Source organism: Etheostoma spectabile, chromosome 19, assembly GCF_008692095.1.
Source record: "Etheostoma spectabile isolate EspeVRDwgs_2016 chromosome 19, UIUC_Espe_1.0, whole genome shotgun sequence".
NCBI classification, from domain to species: domain Eukaryota; kingdom Metazoa; phylum Chordata; class Actinopteri; order Perciformes; family Percidae; genus Etheostoma; species Etheostoma spectabile.
In genome coordinates, this window is record NC_045751.1 from 15,296,713 (window position 1) to 15,319,233 (window position 22,521).

The 22,521-nt window shown below is 39.0% G+C and overlaps 1 protein-coding gene across 2 annotated transcripts in view; it reads right to left on the reverse strand.

Moving 5' to 3' along the window:
* The window catches only part of adam19a (ADAM metallopeptidase domain 19a), a 158,663-nt gene that overhangs the window by 25,564 nt on the left and 110,578 nt on the right, over positions 1–22,521 (reverse strand). For both annotated transcript variants that reach the window (XM_032544520.1, XM_032544521.1), the window contains exons 6-14: positions 19,549–19,732; positions 14,944–15,009; positions 14,334–14,405; positions 13,812–13,978; positions 10,220–10,304; positions 6,279–6,421; positions 5,789–5,966; positions 2,517–2,606; positions 1,235–1,430 (exon numbers count right to left, since the gene is read on the reverse strand). In XM_032544520.1, the coding sequence (XP_032400411.1) occupies positions 1,235–1,430; positions 2,517–2,606; positions 5,789–5,966; positions 6,279–6,421; positions 10,220–10,304; positions 13,812–13,978; positions 14,334–14,405; positions 14,944–15,009; positions 19,549–19,732 (1,181 nt within the window). The remainder of the gene's footprint in view (positions 1–1,234; positions 1,431–2,516; positions 2,607–5,788; positions 5,967–6,278; positions 6,422–10,219; positions 10,305–13,811; positions 13,979–14,333; positions 14,406–14,943; positions 15,010–19,548; positions 19,733–22,521) is intronic.

Genomic DNA, 22,521 nt, shown 5'->3' on the forward strand with positions numbered 1-22,521 from the left:
TGCCTTAATTCTATGTGGCATTGATTCAACAAGGTGCTGAAAGCATTCTTTAGAAATGATGATGGATAAAGGTAAAAAACGCTGAAAAAATAATCTTTAAAAAAAGAAAGAAATGTTGGCCCATATTGATAGGATAGAATCTTGCAGTTGATGGAGATTTGTGGGATGCACATTCAGGGCACAAAGCTCCCGTTCCACCCCATCCCAAAGATGCTCTATTGGGTTGAGATCTGGTGACTGTGGGGGCCATTTTAGTACAGTGAACTCATTGTCATGTTCAAAAAAAACAATTTGAAAAGATTCCAGCTTTGTGACATGGTGCATTTTCCTGCTGGAAGTAGCCATCAGAGGATGGGTACATGGTGGCCATAAAGGGTTGGACATGGTCAGAAACAATGCTCAGGAGGCCGTGGCATTTAAACGAGCCCAATTGGCACTAAGGGGCCTAAAGTGTGCCAAGAAAACATCCCCCACACCATTACACACCACCACCAGCCTGCACAGTGGTAACAAGATGATGGATCCATGTTCTCATCTGTTTACGCCAAATTCTGACTCTACCATCTGAAGTCTCAACAAAATCAAGACTCATCAGACCAGGCAACATTTTTCCAGTCTTCAACTGTCCAATTTTGGTGAGCTCTTGCAAATTGTAGCCTCTTTTTCCTAATGGAGATGAGTGGTACCCGGTGGGGTCATCTGCTGTTGTAGTCCATCCGTCTCAAGGTTGTGCGTGTTGTGGCTTCACAAATGCTTTGCTGCATACCTCGGTTCTAACGAGTGGTTATTTCAGTCAAAGTTGCTCTTCTATCAGCTTGAATCAGTCGGCCCATTTTCCTCTGACCTCTAGCATCAACAAGGCATTTTTGCCCACACGACTGCCGCATACTGGATGTTTTTCCCTTTTCACAACATTCTTTGTAAACCCTAGAAATTGTTGTACGTGAAAAGCCCAGTAACTGAGCAGATTGTGAAATACTCAGACCGGCCCGTCTGGCACCTACAACCATGCCAAGCTCAAAATTGCTTAAATCACCTTTCTTTCCCATTCTGACATTCAGTTTGGAGTTCAGGAGATTGTCTTGACCAGGACCACACCCCTAAAGGCATTGAAGCAACTGCCATGTGATTGGTTGATTAGATAATTGCATTAATGAGAAATTGAACAGGTGTTCCGAAGAATCCTTTAGGTGAGTGTATATTCCGTATTGTGTGGTGATAAACTTTTGATTACCGTAGCCCCAGAGCTGCAGACATTGCTGTTCGTGTGTGAGGCACATGCCGTTGTAGCAATAGGCCACTCCGTACTGACAGGAGGAGCCGTCCAGCAGGTAGACGTTGGCAGGACAGTAAGGAGAGCCCCCAGTGCAGTACTCTGGTAGGTCACATGCCCCAGCTGGCCCCCGGCACATTGTACCTGCCTGCTTCAACTGGCAGAAACAATGAAAAAGCAGTGAGAGGAGAGGGAGGGGAGAGCAGGACCTCTGAAACAACATGAAAATCACATCTGAGGTAGTAAATCTCAGAGGTTACAGCACAAAAATTTTGTTGTAAACAAATAGTCCTTTACAATTTCAGTTGATAGAGTGTGTAAATAGTGAATATCTACAAACAAATTAGCATTTCATAAATGACAAACTAATGATATTACACGTTCCTGTTCCAGGACAGGAATACTAGCTGTAATCTTTATACAAAATAAAACAAAGATACAATGTCAGACAGAATGGGAGGAATAGGGGGCAATAACAAATACATTTGTGCCACTTTTTATTTTTATTTATTTTTTTATTTTTTTAACAGGTTTAGGGCCATGGCAGAGCAATAAAAGGGTAAGAGAATGTATGCACAAAAGGAAGACGACGTAAGCACTGTACCACTTTCTAACTGTGGAATACATTGATCTTATGTGTTATGTATCTCAGATCTTACGTGAGGTGGGCGGAGGAGGGTCTGGCGAGTCCACACAGCATTCTGACATGGGAGAAAAGCGTGGTTTCTCTCTGGTCTTCTCTGGTTTATTGGCATTTCTTAAAACCAATCACAATTGTCTTGGGCAGCCCTAAGCGCATCCCGGAATGCTGTGTGGACTAGCCAGACCCTCTTTTGCAGCATTGTGGAGGATGATCTCGCAAAGCGAGACCAAGGAGCAGTTTACCATACTCCTCATAAATCGACTGGAGTTTAAAATGCCAATACAAAGAAAGCGGAAGGTACCGGATTCAGCTGAAATGAAAGACATTCTGCGGAATTTTGGCGGCACCTGAACAATCCCAAAATTTGGTTTCACACTTGTGGGTATTATAATAGGATGTCGGGATTTACATTTTTACATTAAGATGACAGCACAGATGAAAAGTGTAGGTGTAATCTGAAGACACAGAGCCCCGCTGCACAGCATAAGTCAATACACAGACACGATGACTGACAGTGAACTTATGATATCGAGATACTACTACAAATGAGGCGAGCTACCTCCTACGCCACTCTGCCTGCATGTGTGTATGTGTTCTTACTCTGCAGCCCTCGCAGCACACTCCATGGGCACACTGAGCCTCCTCCTTCAAGGTGCAATTATTGGCATTGCAGCAATCATTGGTGCATTCCTGTAAAGGGTCACACAAAAACAGATACATCTTTTGTTATTAAAGGATAACAAAAATTAGGTCTGCAGTTTTTCAATGTTAGTTAATCAATAATGAGGGTTAATAAAACATCTGGTAATTTATATGGGATAATAAAGCAAGTCATTATTAGGAGTATCAAAAGTAAGGACAGTCATTAAAAAAAACATAAAAGGTGAGTCATCAATAATAAAAGGATAATAAATATCCAGTCAGCCGTTATAAAAGTTAGTAAGATGTTAATAAAGGGTTATAAACATTAAGTCAGCAGTTTTACTTGTCACTAAATCAATAATAATAATAATGGGTAATAGAAATTAAGTCAGTCAGTCTTACGCCTATGTTAGTAAATCATTATTAAATGATAATTAGCCATAAAGTCAGAAATCTTAAATGGTAGTAAGTCATCAATGAAGGACAACAAACTATCTGGTCTGTTACAGGTCTGTTACAACTTACAAGTTTGCAGTTGTAAATGTTAATATGTTGTTAATAAACATTCTTTCCAGATGACATGGAACACCCAGCATACCCATGTTTAAATGATAAACCAAAAAAACAAAAAGCTATAAAGACAAAGCGGTTATATAGGGTAACTTATTAGAAAGTGGTACCAATAACACACACACACACACTCTCTAAATACTTCTAGGCAGCAGTTCCCGATGATGACAACTGTGACTGACAAGTTACAATTTGAACAGATGTTGGCAAGTACAATTTTTTTTTTTTTTTTTTTTTTTTAATCCAGACAAGGGATTTTGTGGCTGCTTTAGTGTTATGTCACATTCAAAAAGATACAAACATCTTCTGTTGCCAAGCTAAAAACAAATGGGGGTGGATTTGACTCAAGAAAGAGAAAATAAAGCCAAGTATATTGGCTGGAGGGAACAGAGAGGGGATTAGAAGAAGAAAAAGCACTGCCTTTTTGTTATGTGATGTTCATCAGAACAATAGGAATGAATTTGTTGTTTGAATTCTAAAACTAAAATGTCTGTGTGACTTTTCATAAATCTACTCTCTGTACAACACTGATATCCCAAACTGTACTGTAACATATTGGTGGTTGTAAAAGGATTCTGACATCCTGTCTTAGACAAACAAAACAGAAAGAGGATTGCTTTTAGTTTACAATCTGGAACTCCACACCCATATCATGCGTATCATACATTTGGAAATCGAAAGGTGAGACCGGTAAGCAGCTAGTCTCATTTGCAATGCTAAGAACAGGTGGCTTGTCAGCAGCCTGAGCTCGACTGTCAGCTTCGCTCTGAGTGGGAATCATAACAAACAACCCCGTCAGCGCTGCTGCTGCTGTCAGCTACCAATTTGCTTCCTCTGTTTTTAATTTGCTCTGTTGCTTGAACCAGAGTAGGTTTACTTAACCTCTGGGTTTATTGAGCGCAAACACTTCATCCCGATTTGAGAAAACTTTCAGAAATCTTTTAGCTGTGTTGCACAAAGGCAACACAGAGCGCGTAACTGATAAGGCAGCAACAACGCTGCTCTATGCAAAGTAGAACCTGAGGTAAAGGAGCAAAAACAGCTGCCTTTCCTACTGGCAAAGAAAAAATGAACAAATACAATAAATAGATTTACTTAAAGCTATACCACACATACTGTACATTATATAAGACAATTCCTATTATTAATGGACTTTCTTCCTTCTACTTGGGATAAACATGGTTATGGTTTTGGCTCTACGGTTACCATCATGCAGTGGGTGATGTAAACAGAAGTATAATGTAACAGAGGAGTACTAAATTCAAAAATACACCTAACACATTTTAAGATCATGATTGGCAATGTGAGAGATTGTCCATAGCATGGACTGTATAAGTGAAGCCAAAACATCTCAACTGCCCCCTGGTGGCCGCAGTAAAGGTCATACCTAGTAGAGCTACGCCCATTTAAAGAGCCTGTCAGACTCTACAATCAGCAGTGCTACCAGTAGACCACATGGACAAAACACACACACCAGGACCGATAAAACGTACAATAAAAAAGGTAAATAAATGCATTTGACTATTTCTATATTTATTCTCTTTAATTATATTAATTATTGTGTGTTTATCCATGTCTTCTACTTTTCTTCTTATCCCTTGCTGCTTTAACAGTGTGAATTTCCCTATTGTGGGAATAAAAGGATTTTGAATCTTGTACCTTGAATCTTAGTCCTCAACGCAGCGGCCACGGGTTCAACTCCGACCTGGGGCCCTTTGTTGCATGTCATTCCCCCTCTCTCTCCCCTTTCAAGTCTAAGCTGTCCTGTCGAAAATAAAGGCCTAAAAAAATGTTTCCCCAAAGATGATTTTTTTGGTATTTTCAGTAGTTCTTATCACGCTGACGTTAGTTCAAGTGTTTATTTTTCGGATAAGTTTGAGTTTTATTAGTTATTTGATTACCTAAAAACGGGCTGAAACCTCATAATGTGTGGGATGATGACATGATCTGTGATTGACTCGCAATTGGTTAGGCGGGCGTATGGGTGGGACTTCAATACTGACCTGACTTCACTGCCCGATCACTATTGCACAGACTTTGGCTCCAAAATAACAAAATGGCAGCGCCCATATCCGAGATATATTGGGTTGAATTTGCATTTTTATATACCGTCTATGGTTTAACATTGTTTTTCTTTTTTAAAAGAGGAATCTAAAAAACTTATGGTTCTGTGAAAAATAATTTTTGAACATCTACATTTCCTTTACGACTTTACAGCTTCATCTACGGGAAATATTGTGTCATGATTAAAACCTCCAGAACAGCTACTGAGTGGACCTCGTGGTGAGATCATTTTGAACGGACAGCCATTGTTTTCTACTCAGTTTAGTACAGTATAAAAACCAGTTGATTAAAACTTCAAACTGACTTGATATTGGTAGACATCACAGAAAACATAGGGTCTGTTTATGTTGTAAAGGTTCTGTTATACTGTGTGGTATTGCAATCCCATCATACCATATGGAAACCAATGGAAGTCAAACATTGTGAAAGTGTACAAAAAACATTTTAAAGATCTTAAACACCACAGTATAAAGGATAATAGGCAACACATCAGTGTGGTCCTTTAAAAATAATGTATCACTAGACATTTAGGGTAGTTCAGACTATCAACCATCAAAGAGAGACGGATTCAACTATAAATGAATAAAAGTGCTCACATCAGGTTCTCCACAATCACACTCTTCTCCATCCTCCACAAAGCCGTTTCCGCACTTTTTGCCCCCCACCAGGTCTTTCATGTTGGGCATGTTAAAGAGACACATGCCCCCTCCCTTCTGGAAGTAGCTGTCCAGGTCTCGTTTGCTGCAGCGACTGAAGACGCGTGGGAATGGATGCCTGGAAGGGGACATTTTTAATACATTTTTGAGGAGCTGAATTTTCAAAAAAAAATATATTACATTACTGTTCTTGTTTTACTGAGATGCATCAGTAGCTCTTTGTGTGGTGTAGTGTAGTTTTATGGGACAACATGCAAAGGCTTTCACTACAGGGACATGTTTTCTTTCATTCATATCAATGAAAACTGGTGATTAAGTAAGAAATCAAAAATCTCAAGTGACAAGACGAGTTCTCTAGGCAGCCACATTAATATGTAATTTGTTTTTATCTTCAGCTGTGCTGAAGCCTGATGCAGTGCTTGAGGCTCACCCGGTGGCGGCAGCCATCACACAGCCTCCCTGCTCAGCGGTAGCCTCCACACAGCAGCCGTCGTGGTCGTGACTCATGCCGAAGTTGTGGCCGATCTCGTGGGCCATGGTGGCCGCAGCGCCGATGGACACCTCCGAATGGTCCTGTGGATGAGTTACAGGGAGGTCTCATTTATGTGACTGACAAAATCATTTGAAGGCTGATAGGCATGGCTGTACAAACACAAACATTCAGATTTAATTTTTTATTTAAATGACAAATAAAACAAATATATTGTACAGGGCAGGGAGAGGTAGAAAACCACATGGACTTACTTGACACCAAAATATAAACAAAAAATAACGACCTTTTGGCATTTTAGGCCTTTATTCAATAGGGCAGCTTAGAAATGAAAGGGCAGGAGGGAGAGGGCGATCCCCTGCTTTATCATCTAATAATTTACAAAATGAACATCATGCTGTATTGAAAAAAGACTTGAAACTAGCGATTGAGACCATAAGCTCGTTATGAAAATGTTTGATTAGGTAATGAATCATGTGAAAAGTCATTTTTTTTTTGTCATTTTCTAATAAAACTTATACAACTCATCTCATAGACTATACAAGCCAACTTCTTTTTGCAACCAATGGAGTCGCTCCCTGCTGGAAATTAGATCCAATACAGGTTTAAGGTACTTCCACATTGGCTTCACCTGTAAGGCCCTGAAGCCGTGTCCAATAGTTTTTACAGTCCATAGCTGAGTTCGAAACCATTCCCTGTCACAGAAATAGTGCAGTAGTGTGTTTGCCATTTTTATTAGTGGTGTAGGAATTCTAGGTGGTTAATGTCATTCACTACATAGTTTCCTATAAAATACCCACAATGCAAGGCTAATTTGAGTGTTACTATGATGTACCCTACATTTAAGTTAATTAGCACTAAACACAAAGTATAGCTGAGACTGGTGTCATTAGTTTTGGAGATATCTGGTCATAAACCAAAGTCTTGGACAAATTAATATTTTGTCCTGATGATATTGCTAAATGAAAAGTTAAAAGAATTGATCATCTGGGGAATCAAAAATGTCTACACAATTTCACAGCAACTAGTATTTGTCAACATTTGAGCATCTCACCTACATGCCATCCTTTGAGCTACGCTGCTATCACTGATTAAAAGAAGGACTCATTTAGACTTCTATGGGTCAAGAAAAGGTAAGGTACTTAATCAGTACATGTGGTATAAAGTTAAACCCTAGGAGTAAGAAACAGCCGCAATGTCATCATTCCAAAGGTAAAAAAGTCAAACTCACAAGAGTAGAGCTGCATGAACACACACACCAGTGACAATATTCAGATGAATTTAGCTCCTCTTTGATCTGCTGAAAGCTGTCATTCACTCATAGCTCTGCTTCTGAATTATGCATACTGTATAAAATAGGGATGTGTTAACTGTCTTGAAATGCTGATTTTGTGCAATGAAATCATCCACCTACTATTTAGCGGTCTAGGAGCCTCAGCACAGAGGTAATGTATGTGAAGTCTATGCTGATTCTGTCGGGTCGAGTGGAGCTTTCACAACCCGGTGAGCAATAAGACATAGGGATTCCACAAAGCACATCTGGCCTCAAGAGAGCTAACAGCCCATTAGAAGCAAATCAAGCTCAGAAAAGCTATCGATCTCTCTGGCTGCGTCCATTCAGTCCACTGCACACACATATGAAGCCATACAGTTAGAGAGGCTGGATAATACTACATAATGGGTATTTTAAAGCTGCAGGCCTCCAGGAATCTAAATCCTACACCAACCAAGACGGTCTGCAGCAGACAACAGTGCCCCATCCTTCAAGTACTACCGATTTGTCTCATATAGCGGCAGTTCTTTCAAAGAAATATTGCTTTTCCTGACTATGTTGTCCTAAGTGTGTGTAAAGCAGTTTACTCTTTTTTTGTCCAGGTAAAAACAAAGTCATTCAAACTCAGGTGGAATAAAACTCTACTATATTGAGAAGCCTGTAAACAAGTTTGGCAGTAAAAACAGAGATAATAACAATAATGGCTCAATGGTGTTTTTTGCCTCCAACGTCACCTTCCAAGTAGCTAACCCTAACCTTAACCCTAAACATCCAACACCACAATTTTGAGAAAGAAGAAGAAGACAAACCATTCATCTCACTGCATCTGTGCTAGGAAGCACAGTCAAACGTTTGTACTTTAATTAAATGGATTCCTTTACCGGACTATTTTCAATTGGTGTTCTTGTAACATTTTGGATCCTGTTGAATCATCTCTAAACAAATGCGTTTCCTCTAGAAGAGATAAGACAACGTGGACATCGCTTTCCTTTTCAAGGCGACTAAGCAGCATTTTTCATTACCTTTGAAAAGTGACCAGCTTTTCAGTAATTACAAGTGATACGGATCTGTTTTGTTTTACCGTGGAGCATCTACTGTGCCAAACGAGTGGGAACACACAGTAAGGACGCTCAAGTTTCTGGGCAGAGAAATACAGGTGTGTGTTATTGTCAGTAGCCGCTATTGCTGCAACTTGTTACTACATTGAATGTAATTTTTGGAACTCGTGTGTGTCCTGTTTATTGTTGTGAAAGTACTGGATCACGGTACTTGTTGAATGTTTTGTGTTTTTGTATAACGTTACCTATTTCTGCGGAGACCACTGTTGACGGAGTTAATACTGTATCACGGGTAGAATTCAGCCTATTGCCATTAGGTTTCCAGGGCAATGTTAGTGTGTTCCTGTGCCTTCCAGGCAGTTGTCACTTGTTTTCCCGAGTTCTGAAGTGTATGAACGTCTGAGTGAACCTCCTCCGTCTGTGCCAAGGACAACGGATCGACTACCCAAACTGGTTACAAGCTAAAACATTACCGTCTGAAGACTTTGCCTGTATGTATTGCTCGTCATTATTCCTTTTCTTTTGTGATTGCTGTTTCCTGATTAAACTCTCTGAACTGAATGATTGTTTTTGTGGGAGTGCTACTTTGCCTAACCTAACAACTCATAAGAAACAGTAGACAGTAGAAGAAGGTGGACATGGCTTAGGACAATAGATGTGTGTGATGTGTGATAGCACACATTACCCATGTCAAGTCAGCTATGTTTTATTATATTCCTAACTGCTACCCATTATTTCTATTGTGTTTTCTTTTCATAATGTAAAGTGAAATTATGTAAAAGGTGATAATATTTTAAGGTGAAGTCATTATTCCAGTTATAGTATTACAACAATAATGTAATTTTATTATTGGGAATTCATTTTTAAAAACTTTATTTAGTAGCTGGGTGCGTCTGACAACTGTTTTCCTTCTTGCCAATGTTCAAAGTGATAATGTGAGTACTCCTTTATGGGCTGATTAGTTTGGGGCATATTTTGTTGTTGTTTTGGAGATTTTCTATTTGCTCATGAATACTAATTAGCAGATCACTACAGATTTACTCAAACTTTGGTTTATGGTTTTTCATATATATATATATAAAATTGAATTTAGGTAGCCCAGCTTTTGAACTAAAAACGACTTCCTGCTACTGGAAACCAGATTAATGAGAGCTGTGAGACTAAACCAAAACAGTTAAATGTATTGGTAAAACCAAAACATTGAGCTGGAAGACGCTAAAAACCTATGATATAGTATATTATTATAAAAAATAAAATAATTATGATACAAAAATAGGAGTGCAGTTTTAACCTCTCACCAGTGCTCAAACTGCTTAAACCTTTACCCTAAAATATATAGAAAGAAAAACCTAAAGCTAATGCAACATGAAGTGATGACCAAGAGTCTATATTTTAGAGGACATCCTACACACACAAAAGCAAAGACAATCACTAGAAGATGAATTCAAGCTGGGAAAAAATACTCAGGGGAAAAGGGAGTGAAAAGAAAACACAGCAGGGAGAGGAAATGATAGTGTTGAAGAAAGGAGATGAAATGTCGTCCCACATACCACGTTGATGCCTCCAGAGTTTTCCAGGCTGCACATTCCCTCCAGCGGTGCCATCCCAATAGTTGTCCCCTTAAAAATCACACCGCTATCAGAGCCACACAACCACACAGACAGACATACAAACAGACAGATAGACAACAAAAAAAATCAATTAACCTTAATCTTTAGCCTGTTCCCTTACAGACTCCCCAGTGGTTGCAGATTGATTGCTGATGGAACAGCAGTGCAAAGTGGCAGACATGACAAGCCCGTCAGATGTGGGAGAGGGTGTGTGTAGAACCTAAATCCTCCATGTGGTCTCCTGGCTGTCATCAATTATCATCCATAAAGAAAATCAAGCAATGTCTGATGAATCAAAACCAAATAGGCCTTCTGGTATAAGCACAACTAATTATTAGGCAAGAGGGGCCACCAGTTTACTGCTTATCGATGAATGGAATGAATGTGTGTGTGTGTGTGTGTGTGTGTGTACACCAGCAGTCAAACTGCGATGCTGCTGCTGTCGGCATGCTGAGTTGTTCAGCCCAATTATAGCCGACTGAAGCGAGATCTTTTGCTTAATGAAATCTCTGTTTAACTAATCATTTGTCAATTTACACACTAACAAAATATGTAATTACCTGACCCAAAGCTGAGAGGGTTTCTGTCATTAGTGCCACACAGAGGCTCATCGGGGGACAGCAGGTGCATGTTGAGTTAATAATCTTTCCTATTTGCTGAGGTACCGTGATTATGAACCCATGCACTAATCTGTGTAGAAACATCTGAAGGGCAGAAAGTCTTCAGGTTCTCTCACCAAACAAAAACTAAAGCAGAAACTTTCATTGGTAAAAGAGAATAATGTTAAGTCAGAGGTCGGTAGAGTAGCGAAAGCTGTACACAAGAAAGTACCGTTACTTTGTAAAAACAATTATTTAGGTACAAGTAAAACACAGTCATCTAAATGACTACCTAAGTTGGAGAAAAAGTATAAAAGTAGTGAGTGTCCGTGGAGGTTTTCAGTCATCCAGGTCATAGTTATCCAAGGAATGGTGTTTATTTTGTCAGACGAGATAAGATAAAATATGTTTGTCAATGACCTTTTTTTCCATGACTAAGACGAGACGATGACGAGAGTGCACCAATGTCCAAAAACGCTGACTGAGACTAAATTAACATGCATTATTGTTGACAAAAAAGACAAGACTAAAATGTTTTGCTTAAAATAAAAACTAAGATCAAAATCCTCTTCATTTTCGTCTACAATCAACTCTACTTTTTCATTATGAAATAGAACTAGTGCAGTGTCGCGGTTCAATCAGGCGCGACTTGGCTGCGGCTCATCTAGAGATTCGGATTTTTCATCTAACCGTCACGCATCCATGTGGCCGGGACGGAGACAGGCTTTTATCCTGCTGCCGAAGGAGCTCAACAGCTTGCAGAATGGCCGGAGAAATGTAGGCTAGGCAACAGCTGGCAACAAAAAAGAAGCTCAGAAGCCCTGGCGCTTATCTAACATGTGTCTGTGTTCAATTGTATTTGCATGAAGGAAGAGGCTCGATATAAAAAACGCGTTTTACATAGTTGCCTTCAACAAAAATCCTTCAACAAGTGTATATATTGTCAGGTAATTATGACATTAAATCAATATTTGTGATGCGTGAAACACTATATGACTGAAATAGTTCTCAGAAATAATCTCAGAAAAAAAGACTAAAATGTTTAGACTAAAACTTGACTAAGATACCTTGAGTTCTCTTTTGACTAAAACTAGACTAAAATAACAAGACTTTTAGTCAACTAAAACTTGACTAACAAAAAAGATATGTAACTGACTAAATATAAAACTGACAGAACATAAGGACATTTGACACAAGACTAAATTAAAAGTAGGTGACAAAATTAACACTACCAAGGACGGGTTAAAAATCGAGGGCAACTGGACTTGGTTAAATGTGTTCCGAAAACACTCATCCGAGAGACTTCTTCAGTTCTGACTGGACGGTAGAGAAAAACAGCTATTTAACATCTGTGGGGTTGTTGTCAAGATGTTTAATACAGCTTTGTTTGTTAGTGCTCCTGGTAGTTGTATGACAGTGGTTAGGGTGGTTGGAGACACCCGAGGCCAGGTCTGATCAACTTTTGTTGGCACTTTCACATTAGGCCAATGTGAGTGTTTGTTTAGTTTCTTTGGAAGAGACAAAAAGACCATTGAGAGTAGGGATGTAACAATTACCAGTGTAGCGGAAAACCTATAGCTCTATTTAAATGCTTTTCCCAGCCTACCTAGCTGCATCTCTGCTAACGCTTGCAACCCACCTCTACCTCAGCTCCTCCTTTTACATACACTGTATATTCATGTTGTCGGACTTAAACAATGTAATGTTTGTTGTCATTGATGCTGATCTGTTCTATACTCTAGGGGAATCCTGCACTGCTGCTCTCCTGGCTTAAATGGGTTATAAATTCATGGAAATGTCCAGTTTTCGCTGTTTTTCATGGGACTATTAAGTGTGTACTTAAACAGACTGGCGCTTTGCACACATGTCTAATAAAGGTGCTGGAGATCTCAAAGCTTACAAAAACCTTATCTTATTGCATTGAAAAGGTTTTAAGAGATATTTAGTTAAAGCTGGATTTTGAAGCTGACACAGAATAGATCATATTTACAACATTATTTCACATTTATTTATTTGAAAAGAGAGCTATTATTTTGTTACAGATTTTATTTTATTTTTGTACCACTGAATAAAGCATGTTCATCAACCTCTGAGAAGCCTGTCTGAATTTGTGTCTGGCGGCCGGCAGAGTGTCCTCTTTTTTGGAAATCAAAATATGGACACCCTAGTGCATCTATACAGTTAACGTTACTAATAAATTTGTGGGTTAACCCGGAGTTTTAACCATGGTCAAAACAATCAGACTAAAAATAACTGAGCGTGTTGAACAATGTTACCCACCAAGAATTAGCTAATGTTATAGACCAAGCATTAGCATTAGCTACTTGTCAACCAGCACTTCAAAACGAGTTAATGAACCACTGAAACGATTTTGGAAACATTTTAAGGTACAAAAGAATCTTTGCTGTGGAATCGATCAATATTGAAATCATTCAATATCAATACATAAGGTATCTGTTGTGTGATGCAAAGTGGTATATAATCAATGACAAAACAATGCCTTATTGCAGAAAAAAAATAACTCCCCTCCAGTAGCGAAGACAGCTAGCTAGTAAACATGGATGTTAACTACGGTAATTCAGGTTTCACAATGTTCAAAAAAAATCTGCTTTTTAAATGTTTTATGAGGAAGGACATACATTCATTATGTTTCTTAGACTTTAAACCTGCAATACCTGATTTAATATTTTCTTCAAACTTACAGTATGTGTGTAACCACAGTGATCTTGTTTTGGACAGAGAACACTGCAGAAATGCTTTTGAGTGAGCAGAACTCATTAGCTGTGTTGTTGACGTACTGTTTTTCCTACACGGCAGCTGTAGCTCAGGTGCAACTGCGTGCGTGTGTGTGTGTGTGTGTGTGTGTGTGTGTGTGTGTGTGTGTGTGTGTGTGTGTGTGTGTGTGTGTGTGTGTGTGTGTCTCCATTGCTTACGTCAGCAGCTGGGCGTTGTCGTGTTTCTTGCGGGATTTCAGTTTCTGTCTCCACTGGAGGAAGGACCAGAGGGTGGCATTTGGCTCTTCAGTGACGATACATTGATCCCTGTCGGTCCAAACCTCCAGACCAATCAGTGGCACGCGTATGTTCAGAGCCCTATAAAACTAAACACACAACAAAACAACAACAAATATGTACCAGCACACACAGAGCTTTGTCGACAATCTTGTCATAAGCTCCCACAACACAGGCTGGTCACACAAGGCAATCTTTTCCCAATCTTCCTTCAGGGCTATGAGAGGACGCTATTGATTAAATCCTGATGAGGCTTCAAACAACATTTGTGTACACTTTTCAATCACTGATTATTTATTTGGAACAACAAACTTCAGAGTTGATCAGTAATAGATAGCATCAAGATATGCGCCGACTGTACAATAATATCTATTAGCTTGGTGAATGGAGCCGTTTCTTTTCTGGAGAAATGCAGCATGCAGCACGAGAACCCATCAGCCTTACCTTATCCACGTAATTGGCAATTTCCATTATCCTTGCCTTGGTCTTTCCATAGTCCTTATTCTGCCGTTTAAACTACAAGACAGGGAAGATGGGGGAGTATTAGTGGCATGAATGAGGTCAGCGGTCAGAAAAATAAATAAAAATGCTAAAGAACATTGTTTCTTAAGCTTCCTGCAGAGACTAATGACCCAAGAAAACATTACTACAACCTAGCCAGTCATGCTTTACCACTTCTACCCTGGTCCATCAGCATAATTATACCAATTACAGAAGGAAAGACCAGATTCTTATTGGTCACCATGTGCTGTTACCATGGTATTACTGTAAAAGACAAATCTAAAAGACTTTTATGAAGATATAGCATCTCATCACTGCAGCTTATTGTCTATTTAAAAGCCCTTCCACCTTTAGATTCCACCTAAATACATGACATTAAGGAGACAAATACTTCCGCCTCAGCTCTCATGAAAGAGCTCCTAGCTGGAATGAGATAATTGTTTAAGATGTGGAACCTGTTTCCATTTGATGGCTGTCTGACTTCAAACGCTGTGCTCACACTGATGTGCACAGAAAAATTCTGCTGTAGAATAGAAGCTTCCTGTTAGCTTACCAGTGTGTTGTCAGCCACTATGTACAGCTCCATGTACTTTGTCGTACCCCAGGCATTTCTTTTAACCTAACAGTAAAAACAAAGGAAAGTGGAACATTGCATGTACAGGAAATCAGTCTGATTTGTTTGCTAGATTATACAACACACTACACTCTATATTACCATACACTTCACTGTACTATAATACTCTATATTGTACTATACTACACTGTATTAATTATAGAAAGAAAGTGATCACTTCTATCTATTACAATCAACAATACAACTTCTTTTACCCATTAAATATAATATTCTACAAAAACATATAAAACATAAATATATATATCTCTGATATATATAGATTGTAATCTGATCAGACTGATTACAGACAGGCTCAAAAGAGTGTGGGATATTGACAAAGATAAAAAAAATACTGTAACTGAAACTGTAAATAACATAACACTTTTAACATGACTTATTCAGTTTAACTAGCCTATACTATAGGCATTTACTAAATGTGTAATTAATATTTTCTATTATTTGTCATCACCGTAGCAAAGACTATTCTTCATGGGGTCCAACACAAGACGAACACAAGCAAATATTATAACGCAAAATACAAGAACAATGAAAACCTCCTGGATTTTTTAAAACAAAAAGGCACAGTAGCATGTTTTTCTTGTTATAAAACAAAGTACAGTACGACCAAACAATGATTCTGCCTATTATCTAGGTCCTCCAAGTGCCTTGGTCTTGATACTGCATTGTTCTTCACTAACAACAACACAAGTGTGGGGAAAATACTAAATATAAAAATGTGGAATTTAAAAGAGTAGATACAGGTAGGCAGGTACTGGTGTAAGTATGGCACAGCAAAAGAAAAGCTAAAAACCAGTCCTGCTTATTTTACCTGATAAAACTGGTTTAGATCTTTTAACTTTACAGTCTGAAAGTGGTACATAAAAGAGATTCAAAGCCTAATATGTATGAGTAGCCTCCCAATCATTCCTGGTGTTGTGTTTACAAAGCTTTACAGCTCCTTATATCTCTCCCTCAGTAAGTTTCCATCCTCTTAACACTTGATTACAGCCATTACGAAATGGCTCTGCTGTAATTAAAACTCATTGATTTACGAGCCGGGAGGCTGCTGCCTCGGATCGGTCTGGACTTTGGACCAATATTGCCTATTGGCGGGGAATCTGAGGCACATATCACACTAGCCCATTCACACATCGCATTGTTTATTTGAGAGGCAAATAGAGGCAACATCCTTGGAACTCAGTCTGGGGTCTGCTGTGGCTGGCATTTCTGCATAACAACCCAGGATTAATGGGTGGCAGTGAGGGGAATTGGGAGAGCCAAGGGGGTATTATGGTAGAGGGAGGGAAATAAAGAACAAGGGGAAAAGGATGATGCCCTGGTGGAGAGCTGAGAGGGCTTCAGGACATGAAGTGGGGAGAAAGATGGTGATGATGAACAGTTTTGAGTGACTGAGAACATAAACTGAAAAATGATGAGTATTAGAACAAATATAAAAAGAAAAACCCCAAAATGACTGTTTGTCCCAGCAGTGGAGACAGATGAAGGTAGAAGGGCCCACTGAGGAGCCCTTTTATCATCTACAACCGCAGATGAGCAAATTAGACATGTGTTCAGTTCTTCTTCTCTATGAAAGGCACAGGAAAGTGATTTATATCCTTAACAGACCTTAAAGGCTGAGCCAAAGTAATAATTCCCTCCATTTCCAGGTGTTGCGAGAGTAATTTTGCTCTCAAAATAGCACAGATACCTATTTAATATTGTGTATGCATATAAAAAAGACCCTTTCCCCTGCAGAGCCAAATGTTTTAATGTGATTGGTGAGTTAATTTAGCTGCGTAATAAGCCAAACCAAAAAAGAGTCATGACTCAGTCTTCACATAAGAGGTTGGTGAGAAGTTCCTGGACTCGTTCATTCCAATGAAAATACGATGAACCCCACTTCACAGCAAAATAGATTTAAAGCATACAAATGACGAATGGTGGTGTGTAGGCCTTCTTATTGCAGAGGGTGACACCCACATGGTCTGCAAAGAAAGCGTAACGACGTGGCGGAAATGAATAAAACTTCTTTTTCATTTTATGGCCGGTTGAAACCATAAAATTACCTAAAACGTAATTGCAATTCATTATTTATTCAGTAAATTACATTTTAATCAGGTTTTATCACATAAGCCGCTTACTGATTAAGAGAAAATATGAATTGTGTGAACAGTTAACTTCATGTAATATTGTATGTGGTGTTTTCTTTTGCAGGTTGCAAAGTATGTTTTAAGTATGTGTATGTAGTAAGTATTGTAGTAAGCCAGACCTTACTATGCAATGCTGTCAAGATAGGTCTGGCAAAGTGAGACTGGGCTGAATAGTTCTTGTATGACCAGTAGCTTTTGGTGGCTACTGTTAGCTAATGATAGCAAATTTTGTATAGATACTGGTGTGCTTTAGCTTTAACCGTTATCCTCTAATAGCTACTTACAGCCACAGTGGTGGGGTCAGTTTATAAAATTTTAAGACAAAAAGAACATCTTAAAATTGAAAATACATAATAGGATAAAGTTGAAAAGAAAAGAAAAAAAGAACACAAGTCATGAATAAGGTATGGGATGCTGATTTCAACAGAATGAGCAGCATCACTGAGTGTATTCAAAAAGTCTAACTTTACTTAACTGTTCAATTGGCTTTTGATTGTCCTGTATAACAACAGTATGATGTTCAGTATTGGAGTTATAGTAGCTCTTAAACGTTTTTTTCTCTTGTATTTTTACAAAGTCAGGGTTCTGTCAAAGGTATCTGGTCTGCCTCGAATATCATTCAATTATCAGAAAAGGGAGTTGATGCTGTGGATTGTATGCTGCGAAGAGTAGTTGTTTTTGGCAGTGATTCTAGTTTGATATACTCTAGTTCACTTGAATCTCACATTTGTACATCCTTTCATTTGTGACATTTCAGATGGAGAGTTTTGTAGCAAGTTTAGCTATCTTCCCTGGGCTCTGTGTGCTAGTGTGACATCATCATATAGTGACATATGGCGATTACATCACATCAAACATACTACATAGGTTTCTCAAGTCTGTTAATAGAGCTGTAGCTTAGAGACTTAACTTCAATATCCCTTTCACACTGAGGGCTCAACTAGGGTTAAACCTGGGTTGAATTTTGGTTAACCCTCGTTAATCAACTCAGCTTCACGACCCAGGTAGAGAGGAGGGTCGGACGCAGGTCGAATGTGGGTTGATTTCAATGTTATTTGTGCAAAACTAGGGTTGCTAACAACCAGGATGGGACAAACTATTGGTCATTGGTTTAAAATGGGAGTGGGTGACTTAAAATTGGGATCTGAAGTGCGCATTAAGGGAAATCCCCGCTCTCGATGGAATCCTGGCCTTCTGTCTGAATCTGGGCAATGCCGTCATTCACCTGGTCAGCCGAGTGACGCACCCTATACACCAGCAATCAGTTAGAGTAGAAATGGAGCTTCAGTTTTTCTGAACCAACAGAGAAGACGCAAACTTTTATCCATCCATGAACTCAGTAACAGCTTTTATATTGTTCCAATACCCTGTTCCCTCGGAAATAATTAAATCATGAAATAATGTAAGAACAGATTCTTCATTTTGTTTTTCACACCAAAGCCACAAAAGGTGCCTCTCACTTCAAAAAACAACAACATACGGTGCTTTACACTGGCAGCGGTGGGCTTCAATAACCCTGATGCCCACCGCTGCCTGTAAAAACCCTGCGTTAGCAGTCAATAGAGTAGCCTACTTCCTTGTTTACTGCTGCACTTGCAATGAATAAAAGATTTGAGAAGAAACGAATCTGAGAAAGAATCTGTCTCCATGAAATCATCTATTGAGTGTGATGGTTGGTTATCTGTGATTGAAAACTTTAAACCTGCGTACTGCACAATGAGGAATTTAAGCACAAAAGATTAGCTCTGGTGACATACAGCTGGACTGGAGTATGTTAAACTAGCTGTATTTGACTTGTAAAACCCCTGCCAAGTTCTAGCATGTGAGGTAATTGGTATGCATCACTTTTGAATTGTCACGACCAGAGATCAACCCATGTCCACTGGCTTCGTTTAAATTGAAAAAATGGTTGAACACTGGTCAGATAACCCTGGTCCGACCCTGGTTATTGGTGTGAAAGAGATACAAGTCCTCAGTTGTATGACATCAGGTGTTGAATGTGACAATACTTTTGAAACATAACTTTTCAATTGGACCCTGTTTGCCAAAAAAGGCCCCAGGAGGGAATATAGATTACCTTTGCATCTAAATGACATTAAAACCTTTGAACAAAAGCTGTGACTAGAAGAGGCTACAAGATTTTTTATAATGTTTGCAGTGGTATTGCAGTAGTAATAATTTTTTGGTCTGTTTGGGGTTTTTGATCTTCGCTTCTTCTGTGTTTGGGAAAATAAAACAGTGTATTCCCCATTTAGTTGACTGTTCCTTTAAAGTTCGTGATAAAGACAAAACTGTAACTTTGTCACAATACTTAACTTTATATCAGGAAAACAACCTAGTATGGTCTAATCAAGTTGTCTAGCAAATGAGTGTCATTGGTGGGTGCGGGACTCACCCTTGAATGAAACTGTCTGAGCAGGTTGGAGATGTGGTTGGACTGTGTTGTGTGCTGGCCGTGTCCACAGTTTCCACCTTTAATTGGCAGTTCCTCTGCACTCCACAGTGAATGGTGAAGAGGATCCACACCACTGATTGGCTCCAGGTAGTATGTGCCACTAGAATTCAAGGATATCAGGCCCCTGTGTGAAAGACAAAAACACAGAAAGGAGCCAAGTAATGCGTTTTCTTGAAAATTCAAGTTGTGCTGACCCAAAAAGGCCCAAAAAATGATCAATGAATGCAGCTGAGGTGCAGTATTTAAAGCAAACACTGAAATGTTTTTTTCAGGAATAATTGTTTTTTAGGTTGCTAGAATGTTTCTTTTTCAACCAGTAGGTATTATAAATCCTGGCATGGTCTCAACTTGCGATACATTTATTAGTTGAAAAACCATTGTAGCCTACAATTGTATTTTTGATTCCAAACGATATATCACTGCACCAGTGAAACAACTGTCTTCTAAAGAGTTCTCACTTATCCATGTCACTTATTCAACCATTACACTGACATAATGCCATATAGTCTGTATTTATTAGGTTACCTGCTTTAGCTTTCTCTCTGGAGTGGAACATAACATATAAGTGGAACATATAACATATGATTGTCAGGCAAGTGCGGTTGATATAAGGAACATCTTTTTTCCTATGATTTTTAAACCAAGTGAATGTGCCTCATACAGATATAAAAGATAATATGTTCAGATTTGATCAAGGTATGACTCAGAAGAAGATTAGATGTGCTTTATGATTAAAAGAACATTGAGCTCCACCAATCAGAGAAGTTGCTGTTACGCTTAGGATTGTGGGTAGTGCAGTACTCCGCCATGACATTGCGGATAAAGCCGTTTTTTCTTAAAACAAGGTTGATTTTATACAGACTTGTGGCATTTACAGGGGCATACACCATCCATCCTGATAGTTATTAATCATCATGGAGAAAATGAATATGATTTTCACTTCCGGAGTCTCACTGTTAAGCTCTTTATGGTTGAAGGTACTGCAGGTATGCATCCTTATAGAAAAGCCATGATGACGAACATACAGCCTGAAGACTTGCTGTCCTAGACAAAAGGCAATTTAAAGCATAATATTCATTCGGCAACAGTGACTGCCTTGGGGAACATCCCAACTATGTGTGCAAGTATAAAAGAAAAAAAAAGAAATAGAAAAAGACTATCTTGATCATGATAAGACAGAGTCCCAATCAGGAAGAGCTCCGCTCAGATGTATGAAGATCTGGTGACAACGTTCTCTCACGGAGTCCACATCCATCAGACTCTCAATCCCAGATGGTGTCTGACCTCTGACAGGTCACTTGTGACCCATAACCCTAAACCGCTACCAGAATCCCAAAGGAATAAGGACTAGCTGAAGATAACTATCCAGACTAAATTTCACCTTGAGCCTAAACTTTACCCTACAAAATTCCAGCAGAGTATCAAGAAGATAAAGGTACGCTGATCTCTGACCTCTTAAAGGCTTGTATCTCTCATTAAAGATACAAGACAGATAACACATCACAACATCCACAGTAACTTCTCAAAGAACTTAAATACACTTTTACTTTGTCAATTTGTATGCACAGTATGAAAACTTAATGTTGTAAAACTAGGGCTAAATATTCTTTTCACATTTTCAGTGATCAGACAACCAACCTACAACCACAATACAAATGAGGCAGGATAATAAGTGCAAGCGCATGGATGTCACAAAAAAAATGGCTGAGTAAATACTCAGAGCCAGTAACTTCGAGGCCAGGGCTTATCATCCAACATCAGTGGCCTTATCATAGATAAATCAGTAGCGCCATATGTGTTGGCCATTAGGTAACAAAAAGTGTAAGACAAAGATATGTTTGAGTCATACACAGTGTTGCCCATTACATAGTTTGTCCCACACTAATAAGTTTATTTTTGGACTGTCAAATTTCAGCCTCAAAAATTAATATTAGTCACACTCTAATATAAAGAGTCTAAAATGCTTTAAACCCATGCAAAGACATTAAAACCATTTTAAACATACCTAGGATATCATCACTTTGTAAATGTTTTTGAATTGTTTTTGTAGTTAGCCATTACAAGGATTCTTCTTCTGAGAAATTCAATAGGGGAAAGGGAAGTTTAGGGTCCCCTGCTGGAGCTGCTGCCTTGGCGACCCAATACCGGATAAGCGGATGAAGATAGATGGATGGATGGATGGATGGATGGATATCCATAAATTAAAGTGTCACTGTGGCACCAGAAATCTTGAAATGCATATGCCTTTCTTGTGTTTCCATCTCTGTCCTGGCATTGGAAAATAATGGCTCGTACAGGCTGCAGGTCAATATGCATTTGAAGTTTGTATAAAACCCATTTCATTTTGTCTGTGAACATCTTGTCAGAGTTGCTGTTTTTTTTACTGCAGGTACAAAAGGCACAAAGAGAATCAAATTGGTTTTTGGAAATTGTTGGCTATTGTGTGCATCCACACAGCTGACCATATGGGCACAGCTAAGCTTGGAGCCGTGCTTTTTGAGACAACATTTCAGTTAGTAGTAAGCATAAAATTGTTGGGAGGACTGCAGATAAGGACAGAGAAGGGTCAATACTGAAACCTTAACAAAAAATTCTGATGTGAAACTTTGTTATCCTGGCAGCAGGGGCCTCCAGTAATTGGCAATTTTTGCAATCTTGAGATTTTTCTTTTGCATAGTTCCCTGCAAGTAATGCAGGGTTGTGCAGTTTGGCAATTCCGAAGAAAAGCCTTAAATCCACCACGAAAATGAGGAGGGTATTTGATACAGCACTGGAACACAATAAATAGTTCATCAAGGTAGGATGAAAACATACTTAGCATATACCAGGACTGAAATTACAAAAAATTGTAATTTTTCAAATCCTTGTTAAAATTCAGGACATTGTTTGTGCTGTAATCATGATCATGAAAAG